General features: G+C 53.6%; 3 protein-coding genes across 5 annotated transcripts in view; 2 read left to right on the top strand and 1 right to left on the bottom strand.

Annotated features, from left to right (window-relative positions):
- STXBP1 (syntaxin binding protein 1) overlaps positions 1-6,601 on the top strand; it is a 76,669-nt gene extending 70,068 nt beyond the window's left edge. For all 3 annotated transcript variants that reach the window (XM_055320871.1, XM_055320860.1, XM_055320866.1), the window contains one exon: positions 4,660-6,601. In XM_055320871.1, the coding sequence (XP_055176846.1) occupies positions 4,660-4,717 (58 nt within the window). In that variant the 3' untranslated portion in view covers positions 4,718-6,601. The remainder of the gene's footprint in view (positions 1-4,659) is intronic.
- A 3,752-nt stretch (positions 6,602-10,353) lies between these two features.
- Positions 10,354-18,937, top strand: CFAP157 (cilia and flagella associated protein 157). The gene is made up of 10 exons (XM_055309536.1): positions 10,354-10,407; positions 10,489-10,526; positions 14,962-15,233; positions 15,941-16,094; positions 16,516-16,783; positions 17,191-17,321; positions 17,538-17,688; positions 18,057-18,226; positions 18,394-18,580; positions 18,861-18,937. The coding sequence occupies exons 1-10, from the start codon at positions 10,354-10,356 to the stop codon at positions 18,930-18,932; spliced, it is 1,497 nt and encodes a 498-aa protein (XP_055165511.1). The 3' UTR covers positions 18,933-18,937.
- On the bottom strand, positions 18,883-20,775 carry PTRH1 (peptidyl-tRNA hydrolase 1 homolog). Its single transcript, XM_055320856.1, has 5 exons — positions 20,636-20,775; positions 20,066-20,285; positions 19,636-19,735; positions 19,412-19,457; positions 18,883-19,309 (listed from the first exon to the last, which is right to left on the bottom strand). Exons 1-5 carry the CDS (start codon positions 20,729-20,731, stop codon positions 19,103-19,105), a joined length of 669 nt encoding a protein of 222 aa, XP_055176831.1. The 5' UTR covers positions 20,732-20,775; the 3' UTR covers positions 18,883-19,102.
- Between the last annotated feature and the right edge of the window lie 357 nt (positions 20,776-21,132).

The raw sequence follows: 21,132 nt of genomic DNA, 5'->3' as shown, positions 1-21,132 counted from the left end.
CTCATGGAGTCTGGTGATGAGGCCACATTCTATGTGCCTGACCTCGTGTACTCCATGCATAGTGTCCACCCCCACCCCAACCCCCTCTCCCGCCTCCACCCAGGCTGAGATGTGGCCTGGTGAGTCATGGAGCATGAGTCACCTGTGAGCAGTGGCAAGACCTGGACTCTAGCCCCAGCTCTGCCAGGAGTACCTGTGTGACTGCAGGAGCCACACACCTCCACCCCCGGCTATATACACACACTTGCACACAGTATGCAGAAAGCAAAGGCTGGATTGCAGGGCCCCAGGCTCCTCAAACCCTGTCTAATTCACTAATCCAGACCAGGTGCCTCAAATATTGCAGGCCTATCCTCATGCATTTGCGCTCTCTGATGAACCTCAGGTGATTGGGCCATCAAAGCCATGACCAGGGAGCACCAGAAGCATGCTTGTTTGTATAAAGAGAACCACTCCGTCCAAAAAAGAACTCCCTCTAAAGGTCAGAACAGGCAGCTGTGCAGTTTGTCTCCTCTTTCCTTTCTGTGGCCAAGAGATGGCTCCCCTAGGGCAGTAGTGAGGGAAGAAACAGCATGTGGGATGAGCCTACATGGTCCATGGTCCATGGTCCACGGTCCACGGTCCATGGTGGGCTGACTGTGCCCTTGGGCTGCCTCCCATCCTGCCCAGCTGCCTTCCCCTAGAAAGTAAAACTAGTGGGTGGTGAATAAAAGCAAATGTTAAAAAATAGTCATCATTTAAAAAAATATATTCATTGTTTAGAAGTACCTGGATTGGTTGGTAATCAGAGACATCTGGTTTTGTGTACACATGGCAGGCAGGTGATCAGCATTTACTGTAGGATGTATTTTAAGACTTACAGAAGGACAGATGTTCAGTCCAGGCTGCTGCAGTGGCAGACTGCTCGCAGGGTCTGAAAGACCCAAACCCAGACTCCAGGGACTCCAGCTAGGATTCGCTCTGAGAATTCCTGCTTCAGGAGCAGCCTGTCCTTCTCAGGCTGCTTTCCTTTGTTTTATGTTCAGTCAGCACTAAAGCATCTCAGCAGCCATATGAGCAGAGAACACAAATAGACTTGAGTTGTGTACTCTTGGCTTCTGAAATGTTTTTCTGGGCAGTGCTGTGTTTTAGAGAGTTCTATTAGGAAAAAGCAAGGCACAGAGCCCTAATCCTGGGGAGGTCAGGAGGCAGATAAAACTATGACTTGCCCCGTTCTGATTATCCAGGTGACCAAAGATGAGGACAAGGCAGGACAGGAGAGGGCTGGGGTTGTCTCCTGTCACAGTCTACAGTGACTTAGCTTCTAAGAGACAAGTTTCCCCACTCAGCAGTGGATGAGTGTCCCCAGCAGGCCCTGCATGAGAGTGGCCCCAGCGCTTACTCTGTCCTCTGGCACTTCTCTCCCCCAGGTGGCATTTCAGGGGAGTGGGTGTCAGCAGCCGAAGTACACAGATGCCACCAAGCCCCACCTTAATCCCATTAATCAGTCATCCCTCCACATTGTCCAGAAGTAAAGTCTTTGCATTAGATCTTCACCCCAAGCTCTGGGGGGTTTATGTTAAAAGTACCAATCATGGGATCCCTGGGTGGCTCAGCGGTTTAGTGCCTGCCTTTGGCCCAGGGCCTGATCCTGGAGACCCGGGATCGAGTCCCACATCAGGCTCCCTGCATGGACCCTGCTTCTCCCTCTGCCTGTGTCTTTGCCTCTCTCTCTGTCTTTCACGAATAAATAAATGGTACAGAAAAAGAGTACCAATCATGAAGGAATGTCTAAGGGGCTGTCTAAAGCTAGTCGGGTGTACTGAAAATCTGTTACACAGCACTTGCACTTGGGAGAAAGTTTTTGTTTTTTTATGTTCAATATTTTGCTTTATTCCCAATTGGGGTCAGACAAATCTCATTTTTCAGTGGGACTCAGATTTGAATCCATTCAGAGCCAACCCCTTACCCAGCTGCTATCTAAGCATTCACTTGCATGTCCCCTCCCGGGGCTAGGAGCCCAGGGTGCCCAGGATTGAGACCAGTGGCACGGCTGCTGGGCCTGGCTATGCCACCAAAGGGCTATGAACGAACACAATGCTGCTCTGGGCTTCATTCTCCCCTCTTTAAGATGTGGGGCAGGCCAGAGTATGTTTCCCAAACCTGGTAGATCTCAGACTCTACTGGGTGGCTGTACACATTAAATGTACACATTCCCTGGTGCCTCCCTGGATCTTCTGAGTTGGTAGGTCTGTTTCAACCAAACCTAGGAAAGCCTAGACTAGCTGATCTGTAAGAAGACTCTGATTTTTGGGCTCTCTCAGTGAAGAGAGAGTTTGTCCTGGCAGAGCTCACAGGATCTGGCCCCCAGCCTCAGCAGTCTTTTGGATGACTTGGTGTCTGGAGACCACTGTTTACATTTCTCAGTCTTGCGGTTATGTAGCATAAGAGGGACCCTCAAACAAAAACAAAAATGACAATGTCAACAAAAAAGAGAGACCTACCTGGTTAGCTCCCCGTGGGTTCAAGATGCGGGTCTGCAATATGTGTATGGTGGACTCACCCAGGTCCATTTGCAGTGTTTGTGGTGATGAAAAGCTTGACCAAGATACTAATATAAAACAGAGGATGGGGGGGGGGGGTCCAAGAATTAGCTCTCAGGTGATTTGGATTAACACCAGCTGGCCTGGATCCTCTAAAGACACCGGGTGAGTTTTTGCACCCAAATGCCCAGGCCTGTTGCAGAGATACTTAGTCCTGGACATCATCTTCTTTTGGTCACACCTGGCAACACCAGGGCACCAGGTGGTCAGCCATCAGATGACAGAGAGTTGTAGAGCGTAGATTCCTTAACCTTGTTGGGCCTCCGTCAGATCTTGATTGTGCATGTAAGCAAGGGTAGGGGACACTTTGGGATAGGCGAGGCTCCCTTGTGATTTTTTGGCTAAGTTGAGTCTTCTGTCTTATTTCCTGGAGCTCAGCTGGATAGTGTGGGAGGGCATCAGGGACAGGTTCCCCACATGTGCACTGTTGTTGCCTTTACCTGGAAAGCCCCCAGGCTAACCTGCACAAGGTACCCAGAGGCTGGCTGTCTGGATGTAGACACACAGACCACATGGAGTTTGAGATTTGGAAGGCACTCACTGTGGCAGTGGTTTACTGTCAAGAATTTGGCAATGTTTATTTCTGTTTTCTCATTTGTGGAGTAGCCTTTGGCCTTCTTTAGGACAAGGAAGATGAGTAAGATCACAGAAATGAGTCTACCTTTGGTACCTTTAGAGGAGGGCGGTGCTGTTAGAATGCCCAGGGACCCACTGCTGAAAGCCTTGTGGCATTTGCTGAAGAAGCCTCAGGTCTGCAGAGAGATAGGTCAGCTTAGAGCACAGGGGCTGGTGCAGGCTGTAAGCTTGGCTCCTCCAGGAAGCAGCCATAGACTGGTTCCTCACTCAGGGCAGTGACAAGGGTGGCTAGGGCTTGAACCACAGAAGGTGGGATGTTGGAAGAAGCCCCTCACGCTGGAGAGGGCTTTACAAGTTTTCTGCCGATCTGGATGGACCAGGAAGGTTCAAGGCCTGCACTCCCAGCAGCCTCGGGTCAGCTGAGCATGTAGTGATCAAAGGCACAGGGATCTGGTGTTCCGAATCACCCCAATGAGCCAGCCAAGGCTTTCTTTTGCCTGCCCTCAGGGTGGAAATCTGGCACTCTGCAGTGTCTGTCCCCACCCCCACAAGGCCCATTCCTCCGCCCTGCACCTCCAGGGAGGCACATTTTCAAGTACGGGTCTCTTTTGTTCAGTTCTTCTCTCCCACCGGGACCTCTTTCTTTGAAGCCCACTGCATGTGTGCAGGCCTCATGTTCACACACCAGTCACTTCTGTTCTGTTTGAGTAAAGTCCATGTCCAAACCACACAGTCCATGCATCTTTTTTTACTGCACTTATTAGCTCTCTCTCCTTATGAAAAAGACTTCATTTATTTATTTTATTTTTTTATTTTTGCAGTAAAAGTATATCTAACTCCATTAGCTTAAGTTTTTGGCAAGCATTTCTAATCTCTTACAATGTGCGGTCTCTGCAAGGTAAGGCCTCAGGTACCCTGGCCCTTTCCCTTTCACACCTGAGGTCCCACCCATGAGGGCAGCATCAGCCCACTGTCTCCCAGAGGTCAGTGGCTTCCCCCAGGGTGCCCTGCCCATCACTTCCTCCCTGGCAGGCACCATCCTTCCCATATACGGCCCCCTACCAACCCGCGCACCCCCTTCCCAATCTTTCCCCTGCCATGTGGTTTGGAATTTCTCTCCCTGGCTTCACCTCGAGTGCAAGAGAAAATTAGAAATGCAGCTGCCCTGGCCCCCTGCCCTCCCCCACCCCCTCCCCACACCCTGGCAGATGACTGACGCTGAGCCCACATGGAGAGGCGGGTTCCTTCCTTGGTACAGCCTGGGACCCTGCCCGAGCCGGAGGATGTGTTTTATTTATCTACAGTCCTCAAATGACCCCCAGGCCTATTGTGATGTGGCCCCAACACCCAACCCATGACCCACTCCCTGCTTCCTCTAGAGCGGGACCAGGGGTGGGGGGTGGGGGTGGGAGAACAGATGCAGAGGTGGGAACTGAAGAGCGGGAAAGGAGATGTGGTAAGAACTGGAGCCAGCAAGCTCACTGTATTTTCTGCCCCCCAGGATCCACGCACATTCTCACCCCACAGAAACTGCTGGACACGCTGAAGAAACTGAATAAAACAGATGAAGAAATAAGCAGTTAAAAAAAATAAGCCACCCCTCCAAAAAAACGAACCCTCTTCCCACAGTGCTCCACAGCCCCTGCCGCTGCCCGCCTTGGTTACTTTGCTGACCCTGTCCCTCCACCGCCTCCCCCAGCTCTGCACGCCCTGGCCGGCACTGTCGCCGCTGCGTTCTCGTGTTTAATGATGCCCTCTTCTTGTGTGAAACAAAAGAAAATAATGCATTGTGTTTTTTAAAAGAGTAACTTCTATATGTGTCCTAAGAGGAGAAGTTCCTACGCAAGGGACACACTGCTGGAGTTGTGAAACTGTCTAGAATGAATGGACACCTTCTCCCCATTATTACAATTCTGTGACCTTGTATATAGCCCAGTGCAACATGCGCAAATTGCTTGAGTATGGGAAGGCAGACATTTGGGTGTTTTACAAAATTCTGTTTTGGGTTGTTTCCTGTTGTTTTGGGGAATCACAGAGATATCTGTTCCTGGAATATTTCAAACTGAGGATTAATCTGTTGTCTTCACTCCATACCCCTCATCCAGATAAGTGTGGCAGCAAAGATCAGATGACATCTTGCAAGGTTTGAGCTGGAAGCGATCCCTTAGCCTCCTGCAGTGGCTCATCCTCCTGTGCCGGGCTGTGGGAAGGGGTGGAGAGATCCTGTGAAGTCAGGCTGGGTGCTGGCCCACGTGCATGCAGCCTGTTGCTGCTCCCTCCCTGGCCCGTGTCCACAGTGCTATGATCCTGAGGGAAGTAATCCTGCAGCCAAAGAGCAAACTCCCCCCAGGACCTTCGTCTCTTGGAGAAGCAGTTAGGCTGGGCTTTTGGGCCAGACCCTTCCCTTCCCTGGGGCCCCACCCCCAGCAGACCTCCTCTTGCTCAGTGGGGTCAGCACAGGTGGAGCTCCAGGGTCAGGAACAACCGAGAACAGAATGGTTTCCGAGGGCTCCCGGGCAGAGGCGCCCTTCCTTAGAGAAGGGTCTGCGCCCCTAAGACTTGAAACCGCCAGAAAAACAGCCCACTGGATTTCTGCAGACCCTGTTCCCATTCAGATTATCCTCAGTTTAAGATACTTTATAATACTTTATTTTGTGTAGTGTGGGGTCATATGTCGTCGTGCTTGTAAGAGAAAATGATCATTTTACTCTCTGTATAAATCTTAGCTCTAAAGCAAAAATGAAAGAAGCAAATGCAGAAAGGATGTCTCGTCATCCTCAAGACTCAGCAGCTCTCTGTTCTCCGATGATGAGCGCACCACATGCTCTGCTGCTGTTGTCGAAAAATATAATGACAGTGGAAGTCACAAAAATGTCCCCTGCCCAGCCCCCCCACCGCCCCTGAACCCCCGCAGACCGTGTGCATATTACTGTCTCGTGATGTCCTTGCAGACGTGGTGTGTGCTAGTTCCACGCGGCCACCCGCTTTCCTTCAGAGCGTGTTCCTTCCCGTTAGGTGCTTCGTGGTATTCTCTTCTCAAGGCTCCAGAATCTCCCCTGCGCACTCAGATTAGTTTTCAGGCCTCTTCTCTCTGTCTCCCTTTTCCCTCTTAAGATATCTTGTTTCCTTAGGACAGAACTGTAGGTGCTTGCACTGGTTTGTTTCTTGCTGTCACTGCTTGTTTTGTTCCCTCCCCTTGACCAAACAGGGCTCACGCTTCAGGGCCTTGCGCGTTGAACATGTTGGGTTTTCTTTCTCTGTTATTTATATAAAAATAATTTATCAAAAGGATATTTTAAAAAAGCTAGTCTGTCTTGAAACTTGTTTACCTTGAAATTCTCAGAATCTCAGTGTTGGAAAGTATTGAAGCACAAACATGTATCATCTCCGTACCGTTCTGTACTAAAGCACTCAAGTCTAATAAATCAATCAATCAGCACCCATTCATGGTGTCCGTGGTGACTCCTGGTGTGGCTTTACCTTGGAGAGTCGGAGGAGAAAGGTTTCTGGAGTCTTCTGGGTCCCAGGCAGTGGCACTTGCATTAAGATCTGTAATGGTCTCACATTCGAGGACAGTGCATAAAGCTTGTCCTGGGCCCTAGGCAACAACAGGGCACTGCTTGTGGGCCAGGGAGCTCTTCTTTCTCCTTAGTGGAAATGTCTCTCCAGCTCAGCGACTACAGGCCTCTTTCTTTGCAGATGCTCCCTGCTCAGTGGCAGTGTATTTAAGGCGTGTGAGGAGGGCACTTTATCAATCATACTGTTCTCCTCCTCTCTTCCTGCTACCACACTCTTTGGCTTTATGAGCTCCCAGCTCAAAATCTGGTGCACGTGCTGTTGCTCTGGAAGCCTGTTCAGAACCTGGGGAGAGGGAGATGGGTTTGGGCCAACTTGGAGAGTAGACCCTTGAGTTAGGGTTGGGGTCACACTGGAAACCTGCTGGAATAGGAGGCACGAGGGCATGGGGTTCTTTGTAGGAATTTCTCTTTTTTTTAATTTTTATTTATTTATGATAGTCACACAGAGAGAGAGGGAGAGGCAGAGACACAGGCAGAGGGAGAGAACCAGGCTTCCTGCAGGGAACCCAATGCACGACTCGATCCCAAGATCCTGGGATCATGCCCTGAGCCAAAGGCAGACACTTAACAGCTGAGCCACCCAGGCGTCCTGATGGTGACCATTTATTGAGTTCCTGCTCCACGTGAGACCCCTCATGTGCTACATGTGTTGGGTGGCTCCCTTCCCAGTTTCACTGGGTGAGGAAGCCCAGGCCAAGAGTAAAGCAGTAACCTACACAGCCTGCTCTGGCTCGGGGGGCATCAGACACTGTCTTATAGCAGTAGTCACTGCCCCAGTAACCAAGCACCCTGGAATGAGATCCAGGATCAGAATGTTTAAATTCTAGACTGTTCTAAACTGAGTTTACATTAAAGCAAAGTAAATGCCATTTGCTCCTTCCTTCCAGGCCACCCGCCTCACCACCAGCCAACAGCAGAGACCTGGCCCTTATTATGCTTCTGGCAGTTCTGTGTTCCACAGCACAGATGGAGCCTGTGGGTTGCCCCTCCAAAAAGTCTCCAATGGTGTTAGATATTCTTGGAGGAACGGAGGGTTCTGAAACCAAAACAGACGGTGCTGAATCAGTAACTGAGCAATCCTAGACCAAGACCATTCTGAGAGCTGTAGCCGGTCACTCTGCCTTTCCAGGGGGCCAAGGCTGGGCTGGAGGGTCTCACCCAGACTCTGCTTGGGGTCTGTCCACCTGCCTCGGTGTGACACCAGGCATTCACTACATTTAGCAATGGAATTACTTGGTTTCGTATACTCTTTTTTTTTTTTTCGTATACTCTTTTTTTTTTTTTAAGATTTTATTTATTCATGAGAGACACAGAGAGAGAGAGAGAGGCAGAGGGAGAAGCAGGCTGCATGCAGGGAGCCCGACGTGGGACTCGATCCCAGGTCTCCAGGATCACGCCCTAAGCTGAAGGCAGCGCTAAACCGCTGAGCCACAGGGGCTGCCCTCGTATACTCTTTTGTGATTGGTAGGAGGAAAGTTGCTAGGCTTATGAACAAGGTCACTGTGCCCATGGGATTACTCTCTGGACAGTTTTCTTTCATAACATAATGCATGGGGAACCAGGGAAGTGTAGCTTGCTGTCCTGGAAAATCTAATTATTGTCCTATGTCTTATTTCCACTCTTTTTCTGGTTGCTTTGTAAACGAATGATTCTTTTTTTTTTTTTTTTTTTTTTTTTGATTTTCGAGAGAGAGGGGCACCTGGGTGGCTCAGCAGTTGAGCATGAGCCTCTGGCTCAAGGGGCCATCCTGGGTCAGGGGATCAAGTCCCACATCGGGCTCCCTGCAAGAAATCTGCTTCTCCCTCTGCCTGTGTCTCTGCCCCTCTGTGTGTGTCTCTCATGAATAAATAAATAAAATCTTTAAGAAAAAAAAAAAAAAGGGCAGCCCCCGTGGCGCAGCGGTTTAGCGCCACCTGCAGCCTGGGGTGTGATCCTGGAGACCCAGGATCGAGTCCCACATCAGGCTCCCTGCATGGAGCCTGCTTCTCCCTCTGCCTATGTCTCTGCCTCTCTCTTCGCTCTCTGTGAATGAATGAATAAATAAATCTTTAAAAAAAAAAAAAAGATTTGTGAAAGCGTGCATGTGTGTGCTCACACACACACACACACACACACACACACACACGCAAGGTGGGGGAGGGGCAGAGGGAGGGAAAGAGGGAGGGGGAGAGAGAGAGAGCTTCTCAAGCAGACTCCCCGCTGAAGCCCTGCTGAAGCTTCAATCCCACGACCCAAAGATCAGACCTGAGCCAAAATCAATGGTTGGACACTCAACTGACTGAGCCACCCAGGCACCCCAAACTAATTCTTTTTTTTTTAAGATTTTATTTATTTATTTGAAAGAGAGAGAGCACAAGCAAGGCCAGCAGCAGAGGAAGAGGGAGAAGTGGGCTCCCCACGGAGCAAGAAGCCCAAAGTGGTGCTGACCCCAGGACCCTGGGATCATGACCTGAGCCAAATGGGTGGGGCTGAAAGTTAACCCTACAATCACAAGGTTGGTTCCTCTAGAAACCAGCACCCATTAGGTGCTTTCGGAAAGTCACCTCATTAACATAAACTCAGGTGTGATTGAAAGATGTTTGTTAGGAATATCGAGACACCTTTATCACACTTATCACTTAGGAAATTACAAGGGTTTTAGGAGCTCAGTGCCAGAAACAGAGATGAAGACCAAATCTGTATCTTATTATAAATCACAGCATCACACATGAGACCAGCAGTTCCACTTTTGTGTATATTCCTGAAAGATTTGAAAGGAGGGTCTCTAAGAGATATTTGTATGCCCATATTCATAGCAGTATTATTCACAATAGGCAAAAGATGGAATTAACCCAAGTGTCTATTGACAGATGGATAGATAAAAGGTACCATATACACACAATGGAATATTATTCAGCCTTAAAAAGGACACCTGCTACAACATGAATGAACCGTGGGGACATTGTGCTGTGTGTAATGAGCCTGTCACAAAATGATAAATACTGTATGACTCCACTTATATGAGGTACCTGGAGTAGTCAAATTCATGAAGACAGGACCCCAGGACCCCAGGATCACTCCTGAGCTGAAGGCAGACGCTCAACCACTGAGCCATTCAGGCATCCTGCATTTTGCCACAATTTAAAATAAAAATAAATTTTAAAAAGTCCACTATGGATTGAATGTTTCTGTCCCCCGCAAAACTCATATGCTGAAAACATAATGCTTAAAGTAATGATATGAGGTGCGGCCTTTGGAGGGTGATTAGGGTCTGTGGAGACTCTACCCTCATGAGTGGGATTTGTGCACATCCTAAGAGACCCCACAGAGCTCCCAGGCCCCTCTAATTCTTGAGGACACAACTGTTAGGTCTGCAACAGGAAGAGGGACCTTGCCTGCCCCTGGTGGCCCTGACCTCTGACTTCTAGCCTTCAGACTGTGAGAAAGAAGTTCCTGTTGTTATAAGCCACTCAGTCCGGCATTTTGTTACAGCAGCCCCAAGGGGCTAAGACAACAAACTCCCATGCTCAGAAGTGGCTTGTGGTTGGTTGATGCTCTCTGCGGGAGCCAAGGGCCCCTGGAGCCAGTGTTGAGAGAAGCCTATTTCCCTGGGTGGTGAGGACGGCCCAGCTGCAGGAATGCCCGGCTCCTGCCTGGGCCCCCAGTTGGCAGCGCTTCCTGATGTTCATGCAGTGCTGAGAGGAACAGCCCTGGGTGTGGGAGGTTCTTCAACGTGCCTGAGGAGGGACTGAGACTCCATTTCCACATGGAAGTGCGAGGGACACCCGCTGAAGGCTCTTCACAGCGCTGCGTAAGTCCCTTCTCTAGTATCGAGGAGCTTGTTCACGCAGTTCATCTTCAGGATCTGGGTGGCCTGTCACTCCACATGCGTTTGTTAAGCCATGTTTTAAATCCACACCAAATCCTAGAACAAAACTTGAGGAAACCAGGGCACCTGGGTGGCTCAGTGGTCTGAGGCTAGTGTCTGCCTTCGGCTCAGGGCGTGATCCCCAGGTCCTGGGATTGAGTCCCACATCGGGCTCCTTGCATGGAGCCTGCTTCTCCCTCTGCCTGTGTCTCTGCCTGTCTCTCTGTGTCTCTCATGAAAAAAATAAAAACTTTAAAATCTTGAATGAGGCCTAGCCTCCCTATCTCCCTTGGGCCCAGGCTTCCTTCCTTCCAGAAACTCCCAGAGGTGGCAGTCCCCCAGCCCTGTGGCCTCAGCCCTGGGCTGATGTTACATTGTGCTGGGCTATGCGCACTGTGACAGCTCCCAGCCGCTAGACTTTGTGGTCTAGCAGCTCCAGCAGCTCCAGGCTCACGGCCACCAGTCCCCAAAGCAGGACACAGAAGGCAGTTCATGAAACAGCAATGAGAAGGTGTCCCTGGCGTGGGTCCTGGCCCGTGGCCCCAGGGAGCCTTGGAGAGGATCTTAAAACTAATGCAGGCACGGGATATCCTCTGACTTGCAGTTATCTCCTTCCCTGCCCCCAGCACCTGGAAGTCCAGCCGGTCACTCTTGCAGCTGCATTTATGAGCCTGGCCCTAACCCCCAGGAGCCTTTCTGGTGCAGAGGAGGAAGTACAGGTCCCAGAGCTGACCCTTTCTTGGCTCCAGGCGGGGCCGAGGGGCTGCTGGCCATGCTAAGGCTGGGGATTTGGAGCTACCCCCTAAGATGGGCCTGAGGTAAAAGAAGGTGGAAACACAGATAGGAGGAGGGAAAAGGGCAGCCAGGGGACACTGTGGTGATCCTTTGTCTGAGCTAGGCTCCAGTGGGGGCTGCTGCTCAGTTTGGGGAGGGAGCGATGTCCAGCTGGAGTGGGGGTCCTTGCCCTGGGCAGGAGGGGCAGCCCTGTGCTGGCCCTGAGTCTTGGGCACTAAGCCAGGCCTCTCTCCCTCTCTCTCTGGAGCCTTAGTGACACCCTGTCTGCAGTTCTGGGCAGACAGAACTCCCTGCGCTGTTGTGAATCTGTGCAAAGACAGATGCCTGTGTGCAGTAGTGAGTACCTGTCCCCTCTGCCAGTCGTGCTTCTGCCCTCCAAGAGCTGCCTCAGGCTGCAGGGAATGGATCCCCTGGCAACACAGACCCCGAGGCTGAGAGGCTGAGAGTACCAGGATGTTGGAAATCCCAGAGGCTGCCTAACCCAGGACAGGCTGGAGCCTCACCTATCTGCTCTGCTAATGGCAACACCAGGTGCCCCTTCCTATGCACTTTCCTGCACCCCTGGACCATAGCCCTGCACTGTGCACCTTACATACAAGGTCACACTCGGTCCACGGCATGGCCTCCCCATTTTACAGCTCAGAGAGGTCAGGCTGCTGGCCCAAGGTCACACTGGATATGTGACTGGCTAAACTAGAGCCCACTCCTAACCAACCACTGCTTGTGGCAATGAGTAAACACCCACCTCCTTGCATTTCTCACCCTTCCCTGTTCCCCTGCATCCATTGCAAGGATTCCACTGTTCACAAGATCTGGCCACTCAAACCAACCCCAAATGCTGAAGTAATACTGAGCTTCCCCGCATCCAGCCGTCGGACATTCAGGGTAGAGCTGCGGCCACCTCTTGTGAAGAGCTGAGCCCTAGGACAACAAGGATAAAAAGCACCTGGCCACTGTCCCAGGGATTGCCTGGGCTCCTATAAGCACTGGATGGACAGCAGGCCTACAGGCATCCCTGGCTGGAGATGAGAGCCGGGGGATGGAGCATGGTGGGGCCAGTGCATGGGTGGGGCTCACAGTCAAGCCAGGGCATCTACCAGCTGGACCCCCACCGCCTATCTCCGCCATCCCAGGCCAGAGCCTGCAGCTGGCCTTTGTCTGCCTGGGTCAGCCTGGGTTACATGGAAAACCTTCCACCAAGCCTCATGAAAAACAGAGCCAGTCTCTGGATAGGGATGTCCTGGAACTCCGGCAGAGCAGCCTTGGATATAGACCATCTCTTAGCATACTGCCTCTCCAGTGTGTTTTGGGTGAACTAAGAAAATAACTTGCTATATAGCTATATCACCCAAGGATTAACAAGCTGGTCTCAGAGGGCTCAAGGAAGAGGCTCATTGGCCTGGGGACTGGCTTCTTCTGGTTCTGGGGAACTCTAGGAAAGTCCTCCCTCTCTGATTGGCACAAAGGGGCAGGGTGGTGGTTTCTGGGGCTCATCCATTGTAACATTTTCACCTAGGGGAAAGGAGAGGTCTTCCCAAAGCCCAAAAAAGTGCCCCAAGAGCCTAGCATCCTGATTTTGAGATGCCATGGCCTGGGACACCTTGGCCTAGGGCCTCTGTGGTGCTTGGCCTTGGAGGGGGAGGCCAGTTGCTAGTGCCCAGCCTTGCCAGGAAGAGGGCAGGGTCCCTTTAAGCTCTGCCTCTCTCCCTCAGTTTGTTGCTACGTATGGGACCAACTTCCTTAGCAACCACCTGGCTTCTTAAAGGGGCCCTGGAGCAGTGGTTGCCACCAGCCATGGCTCCCAAAAAGAAGGCAACCAAGGGGACCAAGGATCCCGAGGTCAAAAAGAAGAAAGGTGGCAAGAAGGATGCCAGCATGGCCAACAAGCCCATGGAAACGACTTTGGGCGAGGAGATCCGAGAATTCTATCACATCCAGATCCGAGACCTGGAGGACAGGCTGGCCCGGTGGGTGGGCGCTCAGGGAGGCCCCTCCTGCTGGGTCAGAAGCCCTGCTCGCAGCTGACCAAGGGGCGGGCTCATTCAGGGGTCCTCGGCCTCCCATGGGATGTCTAGGCCCCACCCCACCCCACCCCCACCCCCAGCCTGTTTCCTGCAAGTAACATAGAGAGGCTTCACAATTTGAACCCACCCGATCTCAATCTCGGCTCCCGGGGTCCTGGGGTCCTAATGCTACCTGGCAACCTTACCCCAAGCAAGTACCACTCCCCCTGCCTCACTCTTGCCCCATGGGATTATGTATTTGCTTTATAAAAGGACAATCAGTGGGATGAATTGAAAATGGCAGCACCCTGGCAGGCAGGTAGACCCTGTGTCCTTTCTTCCACCACCCCTCCCACTCCCACCGTGTCTGTGCTGACTCCCAATACGGCTTGGTGCCGTATTGACCTAACCACCTGTGGAGCCCAGATTTTTTGCATGCTGGGCCCATTTCCCCAAATGTAAATGAGGAGGGTTGTCTCCCCAGGACTGTGTGGTATAGGTGGTAGTGTGGAGGGGTCTCTAACTTCTGAGACATACTCACTTGCCCAGTTTTCTTATTTTAAAACTAGTTTCCTCCCAGTTAATGATGCACCTGCCTAGTCTTAGGGTGACCTTTAAAAGACAAACGCCTTTAGTGACCATTAGGCAGCACTTTCTCCCCCAGATGATGTTGCAGATACAGCTAACGCTGAGTCCTTCATATGCTCCAGGTGGGTCCTGGGCTGGTGCTCACTGCATCCTTGAAACAGTCCGAGAGGTCCTGACATCCCCATTGTACAGGTGGAGGGACTGAGACTCAGGGAGGGAAGTCACTCCCAGAAGGTGCCAGGATAGGAGCCCTGGCCCTTCTGACCTCCCTACACCAAGCTGCTTCCTCACTCCACAAAGCAGGTCATTCAGCTCTGTACCACCCAATGCCCTGTATGCAGTAGACTTTCAAAAGATGTTGCTTGAGTAAATACTGAGGTAAAACATCTTTCCAAATTACTCCTCAAATTATTCCATTGGAAACCAGTAAATCAATTATATGATACTCTTAAAAATTTACAAGTATCCCTCAAGCTGAGACACCAGATGGAATGTATTTGGGGAAAATTCTTTTGGGAGACAGTTATTAGGTGCTTTTTTTTTTTAACTGAGCCCCTCTGTCAGACCTCAAGAATAGAAAGGTGGAGGAGGTCAGAGGTCTGCCAAGTGAAGACAAATATGACATCAGATCTTGACTGACCATTGGAATAAGGGCCCACTTACAGGAGGGCACCAAAAAGAGGGTCACAAATGTGGCTCAGGTCCAAGAAGGCTCTACTAATGAGGCTCAGCAGGGTTCACTCAGCAAACAAGGGTAAGGAAAACAGCAGCCTGAGGAGCTTACAATCTGGTGATGTAATGAATGTGACACACTAAGCACCGGTGTTGGCTATGGTCATGAGTACAGATCGGGGGCACAGTGGAGATGAGACTGGATTCCCACATAAGAAACCTCGAATGTCCCTCTATGGAAGGCTCCAGTGGAACAGGCCCAGTTTCATGGAGGTCTGGCTTGCCCACTCCCCTGGATCTCTACCCCACCCCCACCTCAGGTACCAGCGGAAGTGGGATGAGCTGGCTGTTCAGGAGAAGCTGTTCCGCCAGGAGTTTGAGCAGCTGGCCAACAACAAGAAGGAGATTGTGGCCTTCCTCAAGCACACACTCAATCAGCGGGTGGACGAGATCACTGACCTCAATGAGCAGCTCCAAAGCCTGCAGCTGGCCAAAGAGATGGAGAAGGATGCCTTTGAGGCACAGCTAGCTCAGGTGCGCCATGAATTCCAGGAGACCAAGGACCAGCTCACCACAGAGAACATCATCCTTGGTGAGGGGGGAGACTGGCAGGCGAATCTGGGGGGCACACACCATGGGGGAGGGAACCCAATATTCTTGCTCTTGGGGTTCTAATCCCAGCTCTACCATTGACTTTGTGGCCTGGGGCAAGCACTTCTCCTTGACCTTCAGTTTTCTCATTTGGGAAATGGGTATATGTCTACCTTGAGTAACAGCAGCTATATGCTGCTTCTTTCCACACATTATCTTCTCTAAGGGTCCCAGCCATCGCCCAAGGCAGGAAATATTATCACCCAGTTTGTAGGTGAGGAAGCACCTCAAGAAGTTGAAGTGTCTTGCCCAAGGTCACCTGGCTGGCAAGCGTTTTGAGGATTAAGGACAGCATTAGTGCCTGGCCCAGAGAAGGTGTGCAAGTTCAGTGGCTGTTGTCACTGTCACTTCCCAGAAAATAGAAGCCAATGGAGGCTTTTCCGAGGCGGAACCCGAATGAGGCTTCATAAGATCAATGGGAGGGAAGGGAGGGGGGCACTCCAGATGAAAACCGTGCACATGGGCGGGACTGGGCATGGAATGTTGTAGGGAGGGGTCTGGCCCCATTGAATTGGGAAGCATAGGGAGGGCAAAAAGACGTGGAGGAGGTGGGGAGGGAGGGGCATCGCTCAAGGCTGTCGCTGCCCTGCCCGGGCCCTGCCCTCCCGAGGTGGCCCCTCACCAGGCCTGTGCCCTGTGGTGGGGCAGGGGGGAAGCTGGCAGCTCTGGAAGAGTTCCGGCTGCAGAAAGAGGAGCTCACAGAGAAGTTCGAGTCACTGGAGGACCAGCTACGGAAGCAGGAGAGTGAATACAAGGATTATGTGTACAACCTAGAGAAGAAGTCAATGCTGGACAAGGACAGGTGGGCAGGCTGGGTGCTGGGACCAAGCCCAGCTCAGCCCTCAGGCCTCCCAACAGCTTCAGCTTCTAACTGGGGGTACTGCACTCAGGGACTACCTAGCCTGCTGCTTGTCAAAATCCTGGCTAGTGATTTATGAAGGGAAGGAGGAAATAGATAAGCTCCCAGCCCTAGTCCTCACACCGCCATTAGAGAATCCTTGGACTTCCTTTTGCCACTTTTTGTGACTTAAATTATATTTACTTAATAGGTAGGACTACATTGATATGGTTCAAAATGCCAGAGATACGGAGGGTCTACAGTGAAAAGGCTCCTCCTGGGAAAGAGCACAGTGGTGGCCCTAAGCACTCTGGGGGAACCTCACGTGGAAGGTTGGTGCCTGTGCCCACTCTGATGCTCCCTCCTTCCCACCCATACTGACTAGACTGAGGAAGGAGATCATCCAGCATGTGAACCTGGTGGCCACTGAGTTCCGCAAGGTGGCCACTAGCCAGATGTGGGACACGACAAAGCGGGCCATCGTAGAGAACAACACGATCACCCTGCAGCTGTCCAAGATATCCAAGCACGGCATGCAGCTCCTGCAGGAAAATGAGCAGCTCAAGGGCATCCAGGACAAGCTGTGCAAACAGCTGGATCTGTTGGAGAACACCCAGAAGGTCATGGCCAGGCATAGCAGAGGCCATCATAAGGTGTGCCCGCCAGGCCTGCACCACAAGGCATTTGGCACATAAAGCAGGAGGGAACCCTAGGGGGAACTGCTACAAGGCAAACACAGCCTGGCAGGGTGGGACCCTAGGCTGGAGCCAGGTCATGAGGGGGGCAGCAAGTGAGGTGACGGGGTCCTTCGTGGGGGCTCCTGGGTACATCTCTGGTTTTTATTTGGTTTAAAGCCCCCATAACTCATTGAAGTGGAACCTACCCTGGGCCATCTGGGGGCTCTTACCAGAGACGGTACTGGTCCCCCAGGACCTTGGCAGGCTTCTCTGTTCGATGGGGTGAGCTCTGGCTGACTCCAGAACTGGGGGGCAGGGGGAGGCTGATGGAGGGCCTGCAGCGGGCCCAGGGCATGGCCGCACCTGCCCGCACGCACCCGCAGATCATTCTCATGCTGACGGAGAAGTGCCGTGAGCAGGAGCAGGGCACGGCGGAGGCTGAGCAGCTGCGCCTCCAGCTGAGCCAACTGGAGCAGAGCCTTGGGCAGCTGCAGCAGGACAATCAGGCACTGAGGTGTGGCCCCAGAGGGGTAAGCAGTAGGAACAATTGGGGGCAGGGGGTGGGGGAGCTTGAGCCTATTCCTTTTGGGTCCCATGGCACAGGCCACTGACTTCCCTTTCTCGAGGGGCCTTGAGGCTTTCTCAAATAGGCTAAGGACTGGGGCTGGGTGGGCCAAAGGGAAACCACCTAGCAGGGGAGGGGACTGACTCATCCTGGTCCTGAGTCCAGGAGTCAGAGAGACCAGCTGAACCTGCAACTGGAGAAGCAGCAGGCTGAGGCACAACAGCTACAGCAGGAGCTGACTAAAGAGCAGAAGGTTCAAGCAAGTCTGGAGACAGCCCTGGCCCAGGCCACCTTCTTCCTACAGGACATTCTACAGGTGACAGGAAGTTGGTACAAGTCGGGGGCGGGGGGGCAGGCCAATGTCAGACACTGCTTGGAGATAACCGGCATTGGGGGTGGCCAGGCCACAGCCAGAGGTCCCACCTTTCCCCTGAGACACTCCTGCCAAGTCTGTCCTTTCCTGAACCTGCACTTCAAAGAGCCACTGAAGGTCTCAAAGTTGCCAGAGTCCCTCTCTGAGGTCCTGGAAGACCTGTGCTTCAGTCTTCCCATTTGGAGAATGAGTGTCCCACCACAGTCAGGAGTGTATGCTTGGAGAAAACAGGCACTGGGGTTGGAATGTCCCAGAGGTGGGTGTTGGGGCCACTGTGGGCCTGATCCCCATGGGCCCACCCCCACCAGCAGAGGCAACCGGATGAGGAGGACGGCGACTTTGATGTAATGTTCCAGCTACAACGCAAGGAGATGCTACAGCAGCTGCTGGCCATGCTCAGCTCAGCCATGGTCCTAAACCCCCAGCTGGCTGTGTGTTCCCGTCAAGAGAGCCAGCTGCGTCATGGCCCACCCAAGGAGAGGTGAGTGAGTGACCCTGTATGACCTCAGAGGAGGCAGATGTGGGGCTTGTCCAAGGGCTCTTTTTGGCTGACTCTGGGCCACCAGAAACCCAGTTCCCCAAAGCCTCTCTGAACTTCAACCTCCTCAACTATGAAAGGAAGTGGTGATGCCAGCCCCCTCTCCACAGCCAGCCCAGCACCCAGCCACCCAAGGTGGGGTCTCTGTCCCAGCAGCTGTCCAGTATCACACCCTACCAGCCGGGAGACCTGGGCCTGGTGCCTCGACGGGCCCACATCCCACCCAACCCTGAGGACCTCAGGCTGCTCTCACACACCACACGTGTGGGAATCTTCCAGGTGCACAGCAGGCCTGAGGTGAGTGCCAAGGGCCCCAGGGATGGCAAGAGAGCAGCCAGCCCACGGTGCAGCTGTATGGCCTGGGGGGTGTGTCTGGCCCTCTGAGCCTGCATTTCCCCATCTGTAAAATGAGCCAAAGAAAAGTGTGGCAAGGCCTCAGTGGGCTAACACATGCCCACACATGGCCTGGGAAGGGGGCTTGCTGGACCCTGTTGGCCCCTCATCCACTGGCAGTGGAAGGGTGGGAACCCCCCCAAGGAGGCCTCAGCTTCCAAGCCGCGCATCTTTAATCTTACAGATCCACACCTCTGGTTCTCCAAAAAGGCTCAAAAAGTTTACTCTTCCTGAAGTTTCTCCACTTTCCAAGTAAGACACAGAGAGAAGACTAATCCCCACCCCAGAAGTGGATCATTGCAGCCACAGTCCCCTCTTCAATCTATAGGCAGCCTGAGGCAGCCCAGAGAAGAGTTCTATAAAAAGTGGATACCACAGGTTGGCATGGCACCTCTGTAAACGGGGCTGGGTGTGTGGGCGTGGTGGTCAGGCAGGCATGTGTTCATGGATGTTAAAGCCTGACGACAAGCCCTGGCTTCGCTCACGGATGTGGTCCAGGAGCAGGTCAGTAGCTCGCTCCAGCAATGGAGGCAGCAGTTCCTGCTCAGCGGCGGAGAAACAGCCTAGCACGTAGGCCTTCACTGTATCAGGCTCTGTCGGGCGCCCGATGCCCACCCGCAGCCTCGGCATTGCCTGTGGGGGAGTCAGAGGGGCCCAGGGAGCTTTGTTAAGGAGTGTCAGGGGAGCCTCATGCGGGCCCACCAGACCCCATGCAGGACAGAGGGGCAGACTCACACTGGAATTGAGACAGCTAATGCAGGAACGGACTCCGTTGTGGCCCCTTCAAAAGGATATGGAAGGGGCAGTTAGTGCTTCCCTGGATGAGCACTCTTCACCCCTCCTAGTGCAGGCTGGAGTTAGAGCACCCATATTCCCTGCCAAGACTGGGATGGGCACCCCTATCCCACCTCAACTGGGAGGCTCCTCCCTAGCCCACCCTGGCCTGCTCAGGACCTCACCTGGAGCTTCCTCCCAGCTTCAGGGCCAGTTTCCCCAGGGGCTTGTCCAGCTCATCGTGCACCAGGTAGACCTCCTCAGCAGTCAGCCCAAACAGCTCCGCTGGGCACAGACAACAGTGGCCCTGGTTACTGCCCATCAGCCCGAGGGTGGGGAGGTGGGGGGGGGCAGGGGAGGGGTCAACCCCGCGTGTGTGTGTGTGTGTGTGTGTGGGGGGGGGTGTCCTTATTTACAGCTCTCATGAGGAGGGGCCACAATTAAACCCATTTCACATATAAACCGAGACTCCTGTAAGTACGGAGGGCCATATGCAGCAATTGGAGCGCAACAGGCACCTAGAGGTGAACAGCCCTGCTCCCGCCCCAAACCCTTTCTCCAGCCCCTGCGCCTTCCCGCCTTCCCGGCCGGCCTCCGCGGGTGCCCTCAACTCACCCGCCCGGGCCACGCTGCGCCCGTTGGCGTTCATGAGCCGCCGGGGCCGAAGCAGGACCAGCTGGGCATCATCGAGCGCGGCCAGGGCGAGGTCGGCGGCGCAGCGCCGGTCCCGTGCCCAGCCGTCTGCCACCCCCAGCCGCCGTGCCAGCTGCCCCAGCACCGCCAAGCCCACGCTGTGCCGCGTGCTGGGCAGTCCAGGATTTCCCAGGCCGGCCACCTGCGGCGGCAACAGGGAAACTGAGGCACGACATTTCTCGCCACCCTCTACCTCACAGGGCTCCCCGGGACCCAAACCAGCGAGAGGGAAATGGAGGGCAGGGTAGAGTGGGGCAGGGGGGCGGAGTAGGGAGCCCAGAAACCCCAGGGACTCCTGAAGGCCGAGGGGCCCGCGAGCTGGACGGTCAGAGGAGAGTTCCTTCAAGTTTGGAGCAGTCAGAATACTGGGCCCATTTTCTAGGTAAGGAAACGGACACAAGGAATGTAGGGCATGTTGTTTGGAGACACTGGCAGAACAGGAACTTGCTAGGGCCCCGGAGCCCCTACGCCGTCGCCCCCCACTCAACTCACCAGCCACCGCTTCCCCGGGGGCCGCGGTTCCAAAAGGCTCCAGTTCATGGCGCTACTCCTCCACAGGGCCGCTCGCAGGGGGCCGGGCGGCGGCATGCTGCCCCAGTCAGGCGTGGGCCCCGCCCCCTGACGTTGTCAGCCCTCGACCAATCGCGGTGGCCTCCTAGCCCCAGCGCCCAATCCCGGGCGAGCGACGGGCCGCCATGCTGCTAGGGAGCGGAAGGGGCGGGGCGGGGCGGGCCCGTGTGCGGCGCCACCGCTCCCGCGGTCCCGCCTCACGACGTCCCTGTGGGGTTTGTTGTGAACTCGCGGAGCCTTTGTGTGACCTCCGGAATGGGAGGAGGGAGCCTTGTTCTGGCCCTGCTGTGGCCCTGCCTCGCTGCGCAAGTCTGGCAAGCCCTCTCCCTGACGTAGCCACAGCCTCCCCGGCTGATAAAGTTTGCTAACCTCCTTCCGGCGCTAACAACCCTCGGGCCCCGGAGGCGTGGCCTGAGGGG

The sequence above is a fragment of the Nyctereutes procyonoides genome, unplaced genomic scaffold (assembly GCF_905146905.1).
Source record: "Nyctereutes procyonoides isolate TBG_1078 unplaced genomic scaffold, NYPRO_anot_genome, whole genome shotgun sequence".
Taxonomy (NCBI): domain Eukaryota; kingdom Metazoa; phylum Chordata; class Mammalia; order Carnivora; family Canidae; genus Nyctereutes; species Nyctereutes procyonoides.
The sequence above is the reverse complement of the archived record's forward strand: the minus strand, read 5'-3'. Positions and strand labels throughout refer to the sequence as shown.

Coding starts and splice junctions, on each gene's coding strand:
- CFAP157 (XM_055309536.1), top strand. CDS start 10,354: ATGCCCGGCTCCTGCCTGGGCCCCCAGTTGGCAGCGCTTCCTGATGTT. Junction 15,234..15,940: donor CACAGAGAACATCATCCTTG/GTGAGGGGGGAG, acceptor GTGGTGGGGCAG/GGGGGAAGCTGGCAGCTCTG. Junction 16,784..17,190: donor ATAGCAGAGGCCATCATAAG/GTGTGCCCGCCA, acceptor ACGCACCCGCAG/ATCATTCTCATGCTGACGGA.
- PTRH1 (XM_055320856.1), bottom strand. CDS start 20,731: ATGCCGCCGCCCGGCCCCCTGCGAGCGGCCCTGTGGAGGAGTAGCGCC. Junction 19,736..20,065: donor GCGCAGCGTGGCCCGGGCGG/GTGAGTTGAGGG, acceptor GTCTGTGCCCAG/CGGAGCTGTTTGGGCTGACT. Junction 19,458..19,635: donor AAGCTGGGAGGAAGCTCCAG/GTGAGGTCCTGA, acceptor ATCCTTTTGAAG/GGGCCACAACGGAGTCCGTT.